Source organism: Pseudoliparis swirei, chromosome 7 (genome assembly GCF_029220125.1).
Source record: "Pseudoliparis swirei isolate HS2019 ecotype Mariana Trench chromosome 7, NWPU_hadal_v1, whole genome shotgun sequence".
In the NCBI taxonomy this organism is placed as follows: Eukaryota; Metazoa; Chordata; class Actinopteri; order Perciformes; family Liparidae; genus Pseudoliparis; species Pseudoliparis swirei.
In genome coordinates this window covers 14932289-14950502 of record NC_079394.1, presented here as the reverse complement: position 1 = coordinate 14950502, position 18214 = coordinate 14932289, and the positions used below count along the sequence as shown (strand labels likewise).

Below are 18214 nucleotides of genomic sequence, written 5' to 3'. Positions count from 1 at the left end.
CAACACAGTACAGACAGGGGGGGTGGAGCCACAGTCCAGAAAGTCACAAAGGGATCCCGTGTCATTAGCATATATTTAAATATAGTGTGCAGTGATTGACACCCCGATTTATATATTTATATTTGTATTTCATTTGTATTTTATTTGTATTTTTAATTTTTTGGGGGGAGCAAAGCGATGTTTTAAAGAAGCAACAACAACAACAATAATAATACTAATACTACTACTAATAATAATAATAATAAATAAATAAAAATAGAAATAAAATTAAAATTAATAAAATTAAAAATATTGTCATCATCCAGCTGCACACGACACTGTTAAATTCAAACACACTAAAAACCTGAAGATGTCACTTTATTATAATACAACCAGCAACTTTTGTGATTAGAATTACAATAATAGTGAGAGGGGGGGGGGGGGGTCCTTTATCCATAAATCGCATCAGATGACATGCGGGCGGTGAAGAGTTAACGGGAGGAGACGCGGAGCAACGTCACGCCTCATTGGGTGGATTATGTGCCGCAAACAAAAAGTGTGTGTCGGTGCGCCATCAGCCCCATCTGCACGACCCCTCTCTCTCTCTCTCTCTCTCTCTCTCTCTCTCTCTCTCTCTCTCTCTCTCTCTCTCTCTCTCTCTCTCTCTCTCCTTTATCCGTGCGGCTCTCTCTCTCCCCGCCCTCACTCCGGTGTCTCTCCCGCCGCAGCAGCAGCGCCGCTGTCACTACCGCCGCACCGGGGGTGGGGGGGACGCGCACTGACAGCACGGAGCGGACCGGGAGCGCGCAACCATCTCCATCATCACCTCCATCACGCCGCTCGTTCCCGGGGCTTTTTGCTTCTTCTTCCTCTTTTTGTTGTTGTTGGTTTTTTTTGGGAGGGATTCTCAGCATCGGCCGCTCTTCATCCGTGGATTATTCTTCCTCCTCCTCATCGTCACGTAAAGGTAGGTGTCGGTGGAGAGGTTTTTTTAGGACGCGCGTGTAGCTGCGCGTCCTTTACAGCCACGCAGTTCTGTCACCGCGCTGATTTAGGACAGTGTTTCAGCCTGACACGGCACGGCTCTGCACGGCGCTGGCAGATGGGTCACCCCCCCCCCCTCACCCCCCTCACCCTTTCAATGGAGAGGGGCTCTGAGTTTCCTGCGGAACGCTACACTCCTCTTCCTCTCATCCGACCCGCGACGTGCACGTTATGGTCTCCTGCGGTCTGGAACCTCTTAACGGGACCCCCCCCCCCCCCTTCACTCCCATTCCAAAACAACCGGAGGGGTCTTCTCTCGGTTACCGGAAACGACCACAGCAGAGCTCCGCTGAGAGACACTTTGGGGGACCACGAGACCCGAACAGCAAATATATATATTTATATATATATATAACTATCCCGGCTTATTAAATCAGGCCCCCCCCCCCTTAAAAAATATGTAGGTTTCATTGGCAATAAAGCAGAATATTACGAATATTCCGTGATACGGACAAGACCCGGACTAGGGTCTGATCCGGTGTCACTGGACCGTTCGGGTCTGAACTGGGTCTCTTTTAAATGCGCGTGTTACGTCCGCGTGCGCGCTGCTGGTTTGGCGCAAAACTAAACTTTTGGGTTGATTTGTGTACTTGATAAACTGTGTCAGTGTGTGTGTGGGGGGGGGGGGGGATTTACGATTTACGGTTAACAGGAGAATTAAACGTCAAAAATAAATCACGCCCGGACTAATAATACATAAAAAGGCTCGTCTCGCCCACAATATAAAGATACATATTATATTTGCTCAATATGACAGGGATTTTTGTTTTTTTGTGCCGCTATAATCAAACACACTTGATCATTAAATACAGAAATAAATCAGCAATTAATTACCTTTTTTTTCTTCTTCGGCGTTGCAAGACATTTAAAAATAAAATATGCTTTTTTATTTATGTTTTTATGCCCATTCGGGGCGCTGGACACGCGCGTGTCCGGTGCGCGTGACGGCTGCACGCGCGCGCACATCCAGGAGGTTAGAGGAGAAATAATTAACCCGTCGTGCCGCTTTAATTACAGTCCGAGGGGAACAAACCGGATTATGGAGATGAGGCGCGTGCGCGGCCGTTTGGAGGACACGCGCTCTGCACGCGCACGGACCCCAGACCGCTTTTTAAAGTCAATATTATGTTTATATTATCCACCGAATATATAAAACACACACAGCATAAAACACGAAGAGGAGTAACGTTAAATATATTATAGAAATATTATAGAAATATTATAGAAAATTATAGAAATATTATAGATTATGGGGTGTTTTTATTTTCGTTTTAATCTCCCACAATTACAGTTGACCAGGCCAGGGCATTAATACTACAATTAATATTAATACTAATAGTAATATTACTATTAATACCGCTCCTAATACCCCTTTTTATGGCTTGATATTATGAATATGATTATTATAGTAATTGAGACGGGCTGGTAAATTATATCATAATCCGTAAATCTCTCTCTCTCTCTCTCTCTCTCTCTCTATATATATATATATATATATATATATATATAATATTTATGAAGTGTGGGGGAATAATAATAATACTCTCATCATCATCATCATCATCATCTTCTTCTCTTTCTTCTTCTATAAAATATAAAACGTATGAATTTATTATTATTATTATTATTATTATTATTATTATTATTATTATTATTATTATTATTATTATCATTATTATCATTATTATTATTACGGGGTCTGAATTCATTAGAGAGCCCGGGCCAAAAGAAAAGAAAGGAGCGGGCCCCCAAACGACGCCCTCGACAGCTGCTTCATCCTGCCTGTCTGCAGAGGAGCACATTTATTCCCCAACAGCCGGGACGCCAAATAGCCAGTTTACACATGTATTCACGTCCTAATATGTTATTATGTTACATATTATTAATATGAATCTCTCACGTCTCCCCTCGTGCCTCTGCAGGGTGAGATGGAGGAGTCCAGCGCCCAGAAGTCGGTGTGGGATGGGGACGCCAAAGCGGTGCAGCAGTGCCTCACGGATATCTTCACCAGCGTGTTCACCACGTGCGACATCCTGGAGAACGCGATCTTCGGCCCGTGCGTGCTGAGCCACACGTCGCTGTACGACAGCATCGCGTTCATCGCGCTCAAGTCCACCGACAAGCGCACGGCCCCGTACATCTTCAGGGTGAGCGCGCGTGCACGTGGCCTCTATTTACATTTTAAAAAATGTCTATTTTGTGATTTTAAAAATGTGTAAAAAGTGGAACCAGTTAGGTCTCAAACATCTATTGTTACCAGTTCAGGTTATTTTTTTTATTTTATGCACATAACTGGATAAAGAAGCTGATGTTTGCAAAATATTCCACATGCACGAGCATCACCATGACGTCATGTTGATGTTTGCAGAATTAGTTTAATATATATATTTGTTGTTGTTGCATATATATATATATATATATATATATATAGCATATATTCTGCAACAAAATCCCATTCAAAGTCTTTCAGTTCTTTATTAATTTGTGAAAACCTGGTTTTATTATTTCCAGACTGTGATGTCCTTTTGTTCGTGTAAATATACTTTTTAATTCAAATATTTGCTTAAAATTCTCAGTAATAATCATAAAAATGTAAAGAAAATTCTAATAGTGAAATGAAATAAATTTATAAAATATTTGCTGAATATATATATATGTATATTTTCTTCACATTCTCAGTAATAACCTTAAAAAAATAAAAAAATATTAATAATAGTGGAATTAAATAAATGTATAAAATATTTGCTTAAAATTCTCAGTAATAATCATAAAAATAGTGAAATTAAAGAACTTCAAGATGAAGATATTGAAACATAGATAAGTCGTAAATTAAATGGCTATATTTGCAGTCTTTTTTAATAATGATAATAAAAGAAGATTAATCTTTGCCCGTCAACGACTTTGAGCCATAACTCAACGGGTGCGTTTGATCCGCTCAGGTGGACACGTCGGCGGCCAACAGCACCTCGGAGGGCCTGATGTGGCTCCGGCTGGTCCAGTCGGCCCGGGACCCAGAGGAGCAGAACCTGGAGGCCTACGTGAAGAACGGCCAGCTCCTGTACCGCTCGCTGCACCGCATCGAGAAGGACGAGGAGCTACTGGTCTGGTACGGCAAAGACCTTGTGGACCTGCTGCTGCTGGGCGCCACCCGGGCGCCGCCCAAGGCCAAAGGTCAGAGCGATGACTCACAAGGCTCCGTGATGTTCGGTTGTTCTTGTAAAGAAGGTTTTTTTTTCTTGAAATATTTGCTTAAAATTTTCAACTTTTATTAGAATTCTAAGCACATTTTTGAAAAAAAAGCTTTTAAAACAAAACTAATTGTGAAATAAAATAAATAAATATTCGCTTCAAATTGTCAGTAATAAATTTCAAAAATGTAAAAAGTAATAATAGTGAAAGTAAATGAATTAACAAAATATGTTTCAAAAATTCAATATTTAATACTAATCGTGAAATTAAATAAATGTATCAAATATTTGCCTCAAAAAATAAATATTTGCTTCAAATTCTCAGAAATAATCATGAAAAATGTAAAGTAATAATAATTGTGAAATTAAATACATTAATAATTTATTTGCTTCAAATTCTCAGTAATAATCATGAAAAATGTTTAAAAAATAATAATAATCGTGAAAGTAAATAAATTAATAAAATATTTTCTTCAAAAAATAATAATTTGCTTCAAATTCTCAGAAATAATCATGAAAAATGTAAAGTAATAATAATTGTGAAATTAAATACATTAATAATTTATTTGCTTCAAATTTTCAGTAATGTTCATGAAAAATGTTTAAAAAAAAGAATCATGAAAAATGTTGTTAAACATTTTTTTAATCCGCCCAAGACCAAAGGTGAGAATGATGAACTCAACGTAGGATTTCAGATTCTAGATTTGCTACTTTTCTTTATGACCAGATCTTAAACATCTTTTTCTTCTCCTGCAGGTTCGTCCCACTACTCGTGTCCCGACTGCAGCCAGCGGTTCCAGTTCGAGTTCCCCTTCCTGGCCCACCTCCGGTTCCGCTGCACCAAAAGATTGCAGAGCATGACGAATGGCGAAGAGAGGGAGCCCTGCAAAGATGGTGGCGGCGCCGAGCGGGCCAACGCCACCTCGCCCACCGGGACCAGCCCAAAGCCGGGACCGGCCGCCGCCGCCGCTCAGGATGCCAACAAACCCTCCACGGACTTTCACAACCTGGCCCGGGACCTGGAGAACAACCGGACCAGCCCGCCCAGCGACAAGGAGGCGGAGATCTGCAGCGAGAGCTCAGGGAAGAGGAAGTTCTCGGAGGTGGAGGACCGGGAGCGCCGGGCGCCACCGGGCCTCCTGCAGGCCAAGTCCAAAGACGAGCTCGCCACGTCGGCGCAGAACTACCGCGGGGCGTACGGCCTGGAGGAGAACCACAAGACCTTCTCCGCACCCGCCGCCACGGAACTGGGCCAGGGCAAACGCAGCGCCTTCACCGAGGTCAAGAAGACGCCGCAGAACCTCAAACACCACGGCGGCAAGAACCTCCAGGGCGCCAACTCCGAGAACAAAGACGGCGGTCGCCCCAGCGGCGCTCCGCTGGAGAAGCACCTGAACATCCGGCAGGTGCTGTCGGAGACGCAGCCGCCGCAGGCCTCGCCGATGGGCAGCGCCTTCACTTCCGTCGCCCAGCACGGCGGCGGCGAGAGGAAGAGCGCCTTCAGCCAACCGTCGCGCTCCTTCTCCCAGATCTCTCCGCTGGTGATGCCGACCAAGCTGCTGGACTGCCGCCCGGCGGTGGGCGACACCATCTCGTCCAGCCGGCTCTACCAGGCCGACCACCTCGCCGCCAAGCTCCACGGCGCCGAGCTGGGCGCCAACTGCCCCGTGCCGGGCGGCGGCGGCGGCGTGGCCAAGCAGAACCCGTTCGTCTACGCCACCACCTTCTGGCCCAAGAGCTCCGGCGCCATCCAGCTGCAGATGCCGTCGGCGCTCACCTTGCTGCCGCCGTCCTTCACCTCACTCTGCCTGCCGGCGCAGAACTGGTGCGCCAAGTGCAACGCGTCGTTCCGCATGACCTCCGACCTCGTCTACCACATGCGCTCGCACCACAAGAAGGAGTTCGCCATGGAGCCCATGGTGAAGCGGCGGCGCGAGGAGAAGCTCAAGTGCCCCATTTGCAACGAGTCCTTCCGGGAGCGGCACCACCTGTCGCGTCACATGACCTCCCACAACTGACCTTTTTTTTAACAGAACGAGGAGAGGCCCCGCCCCCAAGCTCCCGAGCCCCTCCCCCTCCTGGATATAAGCCGCCCGACTGGAGATAGACCACTTAGAAATACAAACACCGCGTGCACTTGTTTTCACTTTGGACTACGATCTTTCCGATCCGTTTACTTGCCCCGCCCCTTGGCCACGCCCCCTGACCCCTCGGGTCCTCCCCCTCCTGTACAGAATGTCATGTTTTGAGTGTATGAAAAATGCAACATGATTCTATTTATGAAGCACTTAAATGTTTGAGAATAAGGGAAGATTGAAATATGTGTAAATGTACAGTAAGTTGTATTTTATATCATATAAATGCAAAATATAGAGAAGAAATACAAATGTAGTCACACGCAGCAATTTGTTTTCTTTTTTTTTCATTGGGATGTTACGTCAGACTATATTTCAGAGTGCATGTGTTATTAAATGTTTCTAAGATGTAAATAATTTGTTTTATTTGAAATACAAGAAGTGTAATATTTTGTGTCGGTGGGGAATAGTTTCAGTGTTTCTTCCTTTTGCGGAACATTTACTACTTGATAGTTTATCTAATCACGTTGAATGCATTGACAATAAAATAGCTTTATTTTCAACCGTGGCCTTCCTGCATTGTTCTTTTTGTGATTTATGTATTGATGCTGACATCCGTCTTTATTTTGCATTCATGAAACAACCAACATCACATTAAATTCATATAAAATTAGTAGAAATGTTTTTTTAATGCAAGAAAAATAATATACATCCCATATAAAATGTGTATGAAGCACAAACATTTAGATATTTCTTGACCTAATTTGTTTGTATAATACATTTCATATAGCGCCGCCATTTAATATTAAGAAGAAAATACAAATACCACATGTATGTACAGTCAAAATCTAATTAAATAAAATGAAACAGATAATATAAAGTGAATTTATGTTTCAATATTTGACTGGGGTGTTCATTTCCTATATAAGCACATTTGAATTTGTATTATTTTTGTGAATAGGATTATGTATTGTATAAGTGGATAATTAGTATTATATTATTTTATATTAGTCTCAATTGAAGGTCGTGTTGATATTTACAACATTACGAGTATTGGGGAAATAAAGAAGTACATATTTATTATTTTTATGAATAGGATTATTTATTGTTAGTAGTATATATAATTAGTATAATATAATATAATATTAGTCTCCATTAAAGGTCGTGTTGATCTTAAGGATATTTAGAGTATTGGGAAAATAAAGAAGTACATACATTTTTTCATCCGGTTTCCCTTTTAAACATAAAGAGTTAGGGTGGACGGCTTTTCAGAATAAAAGCTTTAAAATGACGAGAGAATGATTTTCAATCAGATCTTTTGTTTATTTGGAAAAAGTCAATGAATAATAATAATAATACAAAATACAGAACAGACTGTTGGCTCATCAGAACATTTTTCTTTTCGTCACAGAATAAAACACATACATCTGCTTTTTGGATTAATATATAATTAATATGTTGGATTAATTTTCCTCCGTATGAATAAAAAGCACTTTAATGGTAGAACACAGAAGAGGATTTTTGTCGTTACACAAAGAGATACATCAGGTTATGAATATATATTAATTTCTAAAACACGTTAAAAATAAAGTTCACCTGTCGCGAGGACGCTGTATGAGCCGTGATATTAATATCAATAATCAGCCGCCTGTGACCTTTATGTATAAAAACATTCAGATTAAACCAAAAGAGAGAAAGCCAATTATTTTATATGTTAACAGTGGCTGTGGATTAATATTAAAACCGTGTATCGATGATAATGTAATAATTTCAAATGGAAAAGAAGAATCAATGGAGGACGTTTCAGGACAGAGAACAACGTGAAGCGGAAACAAAGCTCAACGCCGCCATCTAGCGGTCAACGTGGGAACTACAAGAAGGTTATATTGTATGATATGATCACGTGAGACAATACAATTATTAAAAAAGGTAATTACAAATATTTAATAACATTCGTAAACACTACTAGTAGTAAATTCGTGTTAAATATTAACTGAATTAATACAATATAATACCAAATGTACAATTTATATAAAATAAAATAAGGATTCAATCTAATAAGAGTAAGACAGAATCAAATCTTTCAACTTAATTACATTTCAATAATTTATAAATAAATCAACAATATAATAGAATGGTATATGAATTAAATGCAGTTAAATAATTTATAAATAAATCAACAATATGATAAATAATTTACAAATAAATCAGCAGTATGATAAATAATGTACAAATATATCAGCAGTATGATAAATAATCTATAAATAAATCAACAATATAATAGATGATTCATAAATAAATCAACAAGATGCTAAATAATTTATAAATAAATCAACAAAATGAAAGAATGTTATTTAACTTAAATGCAATAAAACATTACATTTTAAATTAAATGAATAAGTAAATAAATATGGAAATAAATAAATACTCATCTTTAAAAATAAATGAGAAATGCATTCTGGGAGGACTAAATAACTTCCTGGATCGTCGGTATCGAAAGCAGCCGAGAGGTCAAAGGTCACGGCCGTCGTCTCTTCAGCTGTTCGAGGCTTTCGACCGGGAGGCGTTTTAAAAGCTTTTCGGTTTGACTTCCGACACATCTTGACATTCGTTTGATGAAACTATATAAATATATAAATATATCACCGTTAAATTCTACGGTCCCCGGAGCTTTCAGCCGTATCAGATGCAACGAGAGGTCACGTGTCCACCGATCTCCACCACGACCAAACCAGCTGCCGGTAAAGACGAGTCAGTAATGTGACCCACGGGGGGAAAACGTATACAAATATATAATTTAAATATTTAATTTATGTCTATATTGAGCCAATTGGCTGGTTTTGGGCCTGAAACGGTGAAACGTCTTCTGCCATTAAAATACAATGGAGGTGGTTTAGTTCCAAAGTTCAAATATTCCACATGGAAAGTTCCACAATAAAGTTTCTTTTGTGGTAAAAAAAAATAATAATGTTTCGACGTTGACGGTCGAGGAAAAATTTCGACGATAAGTATCAAATCACCGAGATTCAACTCGATGAAAACACCGGACAAGTTCAGGAGCTTCCAGGTGGAATTCTTCTCGCACCCGAGGATTCTGGGTGACGTAGTACTCAGAGCCGTAACAGAGACAACAACAACAAAAAATCCCGAAAAAAGAAAGAAAAAAAAAGCAGGCGAGTTTTAGTATTTTAATCTGTTGATGAACGTTGTTAAAATAACTTTTTGAAAAATTAGAGACGGATGTGAGAACTTGTGCAACCAGAGCTGCCCACGGGTCATGTGACAGAGAGGAGGTATGTGGGGCCCTCGTGCTCTGCTGCTTGTGTCATCGGCCCTTTTGTGCCCCCCCTCCTCCTTCCCTGTAGACATTTGTCACCGCACCACTCAGCGCCCGAGTGGCGGTGGACAGTTTATATCTCTGCTAAGCCCGAACTTCCTCTTGGCCCCCGTCACCCCACATGACTTCACGACTGGCATCGAACTGACGGTGCGAGCGAAGAAAGTGAGCAAGAAAAAGTGACAAGGAAAAGCGAACAAAGAAAAGTTAGGGTGGAAAAGTGAGCGAAGAAAAATTAGCGAGGAAAAGTGAGTGAAGAAAAGTAAACGAGGAAAAGTGAGCGAGGAAAAGTGAGAAATGAAAAGTTATTGAAGAAAAGTGAAGAAAAGTTACGGTGAAAAAGTGAGCGAGGTAAAGTGAGTGAAGAAAAGTGAACGAAGAAAAGTTACGGTGGAAAGGTGAGCGAGGTAAAGTGAGAACGGAACGGTTTGGGTGAAAGAGTGAGCTCTCTGACTTGTCCCTGAGGCCCCACCCCCTAGAACCCTGACCCCTGACCCCTCTGGGCTCCACCAGGCATCACCTGTTTCAAGAAGCAGTTCTTTCATTCCTCATGTTTCCGTGTCAACGTAATCCAGCTTCCTGTTGGACGTCACGCCGCTCTGAATTGTGGGTATACAGAGAAGTGTTCATAAAAGTTTTAAATGTCTGAGAGAAAGTTTACAGACCTAAAACCCTCACGGACCTTAAGGGACCTTCAGGGTCCTCAAGGTCCCGACCTGCAGCTCTGATCTCATGCGCTCCACGGTTTTAAAGTCCTGGTCTGGGGGTCTACACGAGTCCGGCTGAGGAGGAATCTCGCTGACTCGCCGTTATCTCACGAAGACTAAATATAAACAAAAAACATCGTCCTCTGAGCACTATTCCTGACCCACAATGCACTTCATCTGGGGCGCGCTGACAGGCACTCATTGACACGCCGTGTCCCACCCACTGGTCTACATGCTGGACCACATGCTGGTCTACATGCTGGTCTACATGCTGGTCTACATCCTGGTCTACATGCTGGTCCACATGCTGGTCTACATGCTGGTCTACATGCTGGTCTACATCCTGGTCTACATGCTGGTCCACATGCTGGTCTACATGCTGGTCTACATGCTGGTCTACATCCTGGTCTACATGCTGGTCCACATGCTGGTCTACATGCTGGTCTACATGCTGGTCTACATCCTGGTCTACATGCTGGTCCACATGCTGGTCTACATGCTGGTCTACATGCTGGTCTACATGCTGGTCTACATCCTGGTCTACATGCTGGTCTACATGCTGGTCCACATGCTGGTCTACATGCTGGTCCACATGCTGGACCACATGCTGGTCTACATGCTGGTCTACATGCTGGTCTACATCCTGGTCTACATGCTGGTCTACATCCTGGTCTACATGCTGGTCCACATGCTGGTCTACATGCTGGTCTACATGCTGGTCTACATGCTGGTCTACATCCTGGTCTACATGCTGGTCCTCATGCTGGTCCACATGCTGGTCCACATGCTGGTCCACATGCTGGTCTACATGCTGGTCTACATGCTGGTCTACATCCTGGTCTACATGCTGGTCTACATCCTGGTCTACATGCTGGTCCACATGCTGGTCCTCATGCTGGTCCACATGCTGGTCCACATGCTGGTCTACATGCTGGTCTACATGCTGGACCACATGCTGGTCTACCTGCTGGTCCACATGCTGGACCACATGCTGGTCTACATGCTGGTCTACATGCTGGACCACATGCTGGTCTACATGCTGGTCCACATGCTGGACCACATGCTGGTCTACATGCTGGTCTACATGCTGGACCACATGCTGGTCTACATGCTGGTCTACATGCTGGTCCACATGCTGGTCTACATGCTGGTCCACATGCTGGTCCACATGCTGGTCCACATGCTGGACCACATGCTGGTCCACATGCTGGACCACATGCTGGTCTACATGCTGGTCCACATGATGGTCTACATGCTGGTCTACATGCTGGTCCACATGCTGGTCCACATGCTGGACCACATGCTGGACCACATGCTGGTCCACATGCTGGTCCACATGCTGGTCTACATGCTGGTCCACATGCTGGACCACATGCTGGTCTACATGCTGGTCCACATGCTGGTCTACATGCTGGTCCACATGCTGGTCTACATGCTGGTCCACATGCTGGACCACATGCTAGTCTACATGCTGGACCACATGCTGGTCTACATGCTGGTCTACATGCTGGTCTACATGCTGGACCACATGCTGGTCTACATGCTGGTCCACATGCTGGACCACATGCTGGTCTACATGCTGGTCTACATGCTGGACCACATGCTGGTCCACATGCTGGACCACATGCTGGTCTACATGCTGGTCTACATGCTGGACCACATGCTGGTCCACATGCTGGTCCACATGCTGGTCCACATGCTGGACCACATGCTGGTCCACATGCTGGACCACATGCTGGTCTACATGCTGGTCCACATGATGGTCTACATGCTGGTCTACATGCTGGTCCACATGCTGGTCCACATGCTGGACCACATGCTGGACCACATGCTGGACCACATGCTGGTCCACATGCTGGTCTACATGCTGGTCCACATGCTGGTCCACATGCTGGTCTACATGCTGGTCTACATGCTGGTCTACATGCTGGTCCACATGCTGGACCACATGCTGGTCTACATGCTGGTCTACATGCTGGTCTACATGCTGGTCCACATGCTGGTCCGCATGCTGGTCTACATGCTGGTCCACATGCTGGACCACATGCTAGTCTACATGCTGGACCACATGCTGGTCTACATGCTGGTCTACATGCTGGTCTACATGCTGGACCACATGCTGGTCTACATGCTGGTCCACATGCTGGACCACATGCTGGTCTACATGCTGGTCTACATGCTGGTCCACATGCTGGTCTACATGCTGGACCACATGCTGGTCTACATGCTGGTCCACATGCTGGACCACATGCTGGTCTACATGCTGGTCTACATGCTGGACCACATGCTGGTCTACATGCTGGTCCACATGCTGGACCACATGCTGGTCTACATGCTGGTCTACATGCTGGACCACATGCTGGTCTACATGCTGGTCTACATGCTGGTCCACATGCTGGTCTACATGCTGGTCCACATGCTGGTCCACATGCTGGTCCACATGCTGGACCACATGCTGGTCTACATGCTGGTCCACATGATGGTCTACATGCTGGTCTACATGCTGGTCCACATGCTGGTCCACATGCTGGACCACATGCTGGACCACATGCTGGTCTACATGCTGGTCCACATGCTGGTCCACATGCTGGTCTACATGCTGGTCTACATGCTGGTCTACATGCTGGTCCACATGCTGGTCTACATGCTGGTCCGCATGCTGGTCCACATGCTGGTCCACATGCTGGTCTACATGCTGGTCCACATGCTGGTCTACATGCTGGACCACATGCTGGTCTACATGCTGGTCTACATGCTGGACCACATGCTGGTCTACATGCTGGTCTACATGCTGGTCCACATGCTGGTCTACATGCTGGTCCACATGCTGGTCTACATGCTGGTCCACATGCTGGTCTACATGCTGGTCTACATGCTTGTCCACATGCTGGTCTACATGCTGGTCTACATGCTGGTCTACTTGCTGGTCCACATGCTGGTCCACATGCTGGACCACATGCTGGTCTACATGCTGGTCTACATGCTGGACCACATGCTGGTCTACATGCTGGTCCACATGCTGGTCCTCATGTTGGTCTACATGTTGGTCTACATGCTGGTCCACATGCTGGTCCACATGCTGGTCTACATGCTGGTCCACATGCTGGTCCTCATGTTGGTCTACATGCTGGTCCACATGCTGGTCCACATGCTGGTCTACATGCTGGTCCACATGCTGGACCACATGCTGGTCTACATGCTGGTCCACATGCTGGACCACATGCTGGTCTACATGCTGGTCCACATGCTGGTCCTCATGTTGGTCTACATGCTGGTCTACATGCTGGTCCACATGCTGGTCCACATGCTGGTCTACATGCTGGTCCACATGCTGGTCCTCATGTTGGACCACATGCTGGTCCACATGCTGGTCCTCATGTTGGACCACATGCTGGTGCACATGCTGGTCTACATGCTGGTCCTCATGTTGGTCTACCTGCTGGTCCACATGCTGGTCCTCATATTGGTCTACATGCTGGTCCACATGCTGGTCCACATGCTGGTCCTCATATTGGTCTACATGCTGGTCTACATGCTGGTCTACATGCTGGTCTACATGCTGGTCCACATGCTGGTCCACATGCTGGTCCACATGCTGGTCTACATGCTGGTCTACATGCTTGTCCACATGCTGGTCTACATGCTGGTCTACATGCTGGTCTACATGCTGGTCTACATGCTGGTCCTCATGTTGGTCCACATGCTGGTCCTCATATTGGTCTACATGCTGGTCCACATGCTGGTCCTCATATTGGTCTACATGCTGGTCTACATGCTGGTCAACATGCTGGTCCTCATATTGGTCTACATGCTGGTCCACATGCTGGTCCACATGCTGGTCTACATGCTGGTCTACATGCTTGTCCACATGCTGGTCTACATGCTGGTCTACATGCTGGTCTACATGCTGGTCTACTTGCTGGTCCACATGCTGGTCCACATGCTGGACCACATGCTGGTCTACATGCTGGTCTACATGCTGGACCACATGCTGGTCTACATGCTGGTCTACATGCTGGTCTACATGCTGGTCTACATGCTGGTCCACATGCTGGTCTACATGCTGGTCCACATGCTGGTCTACATGCTGGTCCACATGCTGGTCCACATGCTGGTCCACATGCTGGACCACATGCTGGTCCACATGCTGGACCACATGCTGGTCCACATGCTGGTCTACATGCTGGTCCACATGCTGGTCCTCATGTTGGTCTACATGCTAGTCTACATGCTGGTCTACATGCTGGTCCACATGCTGGTCCACATGCTGGTCCACATGCTGGTCCACATGCTGGACCACATGCTGGTCTACATGCTGGTCCACATGCTGGTCCTCATGTTGGTCTACATGTTGGTCTACATGCTGGTCCACATGCTGGTCCACATGCTGGTCTACATGCTGGTCTACATGCTGGTCCTCATGTTGGTCTACATGCTGGTCTACATGCTGGTCCACATGCTGGTCCACATGCTGGTCTACATGCTTGTCCTCATGTTGGTCTACATGCTGGTCTACATGCTGGTCCACATGCTGGTCTACATGCTGGTCTACATGCTTGTCCTCATGTTGGTCTACATGCTGGTCTACATGCTGGTCTACATGCTGGTCCACATGCTGGTCCACATGCTGGACCACATGCTGGTCTACATGCTGGTCCACATGCTGGTCCACATGCTGGTCTACATGCTGGTCTACATGCTGGTCCACATGCTGGACCGCATGCTGGTCTACATGCTGGTCTACATGCTGGACCACATGCTGGTCTACATGCTGGTCCACATGCTGGTCCACATGCTGGTCTACATGCTGGTCCACATGCTGGACTCTACCTGTCCCGGGTCCTGGATTCTTCACATGGTGGACGTGGATATTTAGGTGACACCTGTTTTCCGGCTTCAGGCGAGAACACGATTCAATAAGTTCATAAGATTGAGTTATATTAATATATTTATAAATAATATATGAATATTTAATATATAATATATATAATATTATAATATAATATGTATTAATAATTCATTAATATATATTAATACTAATTAGTATATATATTATAATAAATAGTATTAAAATAAAAAATGTATTAATATACAGGACTGTCTCAGAAAATTAGAATATTGTGATAAAGTTCTTTATTTTCTGTAATGCAATTAAAAAAACAAAAATGTCATGCATTCTGGATTCATTACAAATCAACTGAAATATTGCAAGCCTTTTATTCTTTTAATATTGCTGATTATGGCTTACAGCTTAAGAAAACTCTAAAATCCTATCTCATAAAATTTTAATATTTCTTCAGACCAAGTAAAAAAAAAGATTTATAACAGCTGAGTGTTTGTCAAGGCTCAGGAAACCCTTGCAGGTGTTTCGAGTTAATTAGACAATTCAAGTGATTTGTTTAATACCCTACTAGTATACTTTTTCATGATATTCTAATATTTAGAGATAGGATATTTGAGTTTTCTTAAGCTGTAAGCCATAATCAGCAATATTAAAAGAATAAAAGGCTTGCAATATTTCAGTTGATTTGTAATGAATCCAGAATGCATGACATTTTTGTTTTTTAAATTGCATTACAGAAAATAAAGAACTTCATCACAATATTCTAATTTTCTGAGACAGTCCTGTATATACATATGAATCATAACTCAGATTTATATTATAATAAAGATGAATGATAATAAAAAATATAATAAAAAATAAATATTATCTGTATTCAAACTATATTACTATATATATAAATACTAATTAATATATATACATGTATTTATATAAATACTAATTAAGATATATTTTTATAATAAATATTATTGATGATATAATATGTATTAAAAATATATAAATATATTAATAATAATATATATCAAAATAAATATTATTGATTATAATACTTAGAATGAATTTTTTCGTGTAAGTTATCCAATTGACATTGGTGAAAATATGTTCACATTACTTTCTCCATAACAGCCGTTGGTAAATAAGGGTTTCTTCGAGGCCGGGTAGGCATATCCCGCCCCCCCCCCCCCCCATGTCATGAAAGTCAACCCACCTTCATCACTCAGTAATGACTCTGGCTCAGGTTGAGAGTTGTCGGCCCGTCGTATTCCCGTCTCTCTGGAGCGACAGCAGAGGACATCTTACTTATTTAAAACCGGCAGCCGTTCACTTTGAGCTCACAACAACAACAACAAAAACACACACACACACATACACTCACACACACACACACAGATATACACAACCACCTCCTCAGACGCAGCAGAGGAAGTGCATGGTGAAACTAGGTGGAACTCAGGGACGTGCGGTCAGGGGAGGCAGGTGAGGCAGAGCCTCACCTGTCATCATGAGTAAAAAAAGTAATTTTAAAAAAAGTAAAAAAATAATAATGATAACATCAAATATATATTAATATTTGTCCACCGATCTTTATGTATGACTAATTTCGAACATGTTATAGTCAGAATCGCTGAATTTGCCTATTTCCTGTTCAAACACAGGATGAAACGAGAGTTGAGGCAGCGACGAATCGAGCCTCACCTCTGATTGCGCAATCCATCACCAACTGGGTTGAGACATGCAATTGGTCCGTGCGGGGTGCCGTATATCTGCATGTCGCCAATATAATGTTTGCAGATATGTTTATTTGCCCTGATTTTCCACAGTCTGGCTAAGGTCTTTAACCAACACATTTTAATGTTGGTAAGTGACATATTTAGTTTTGCTGGTGGGAAATAAAGCCGCAGTGAAAAGGCGCAGGGTGAGGCAGATAATACTCTGCCTCACTGAGGGGGGCGCTCGTGAGCCAACGGGTACTTGTTGCTGCTTCTTCTACGCAGAGGCGCCAGGCGAGTAGAGTCCGTTTGTTTTTGTATTTTGCGACGTCAGACTGCCAACATGGAAGAGGATTATATAGCTAAGCTTAAAAATGTCTCAAAACTGGACTTTCAGTCAAAAGTGGACGTGATTAACACAGGTAGACCAACACCGGAGCTAAAAGGTTTGCTTCAAACTGTTTCTTACCTTTACGTATCTGTAATATGTACCGTGTGCGTGTGTGCGTGTGTGTGTTGTGTGGAGAATGCTGATGAGACATGAAATAACCAGTAGCCAATTGAATAAGCCCCTTTTGGGTTTATATATTTGTAAATCTGACACTAAAGGAGTCAGTGCCTCACCAACCATGAACCTCACCGCACGTCACTGGTGGAACTTATATTTTTATCATCATATCCGAGAGGGACCGAGGCCGTGATGAGAAGGACTCAGCAACACGAGTCCGGCATTAAAGTATTATTAGAAAAACATCCTGTTACCTTAGGGTCAATTTGACCCCATTCAATGTTTAACCCTCCTGTTACCTTTATATTTACTGACATATTTTACCCTTGGGGTCAATTTGACCCCAGCAATTAAAACCTCTAGAAAATTATTAGAATTAATATTGTTTTCCAAGTTTAAGTGTCAGGTACTTTATGTTTGTTTGTTGACTACCTAAATAGCCCTTTAAATATATAAAAAAGTTGATATTTCTTATGTGTTTGACACAGTGAAAAACAGCCTGGGGTCAAATTGACCCGAAAGAACACCGACATTAAACATTGAATGGGGTCAAATTGACCCTAAGGTAACAGGAGGGTTCAGGAGCCGTTTAGCCTAAAAGTCATGCAGCAACCTTCAGTTTGACGAGTGAAGTGGAGAAGCGTCTTTAACTTGCATTCCCTCCTCTGGTTGTATAGAAGTCTATGCTTCATGTGTTAGCGCTGCATTCTCTCTCCTGACCACCAGGGTGTGACTCCTCTGGTTGTAAAGAAGTCATGATGTGTGTATTACAAAATATATATTTATATTCTTCTGTATGCACTCAACAATCAGAGAGTAAGTGA

At 43.4% G+C, this 18214-nt stretch overlaps 1 protein-coding gene across 1 annotated transcript; it reads left to right on the top strand.

Moving 5' to 3' along the window:
* The first annotated feature begins 720 nt into the window (after positions 1-720).
* Positions 721-6328, top strand: prdm8b (PR domain containing 8b). The gene is made up of 4 exons (XM_056419403.1): positions 721-946; positions 2946-3170; positions 3963-4194; positions 4968-6328. The coding sequence occupies exons 2-4, from the start codon at positions 2952-2954 to the stop codon at positions 6227-6229; spliced, it is 1713 nt and encodes a 570-aa protein (XP_056275378.1). The 5' UTR covers positions 721-946; positions 2946-2951; the 3' UTR covers positions 6230-6328.
* Positions 6329-18214: the final 11886 nt, after the last annotated feature.

Excerpts from the sequence above, each read along its gene's own strand:
- prdm8b (XM_056419403.1), top strand. The coding sequence starts at position 2,952 with ATGGAGGAGTCCAGCGCCCAGAAGTCGGTGTGGGATGGGGACGCCAAA. Across the intron at positions 3,171-3,962 it reads CGGCCCCGTACATCTTCAGG|GTGGACACGTCGGCGGCCAA; the intron begins GTGAGCGCGCGT and ends TGATCCGCTCAG. Across the intron at positions 4,195-4,967 it reads GGCGCCGCCCAAGGCCAAAG|GTTCGTCCCACTACTCGTGT; the intron begins GTCAGAGCGATG and ends CTTCTCCTGCAG.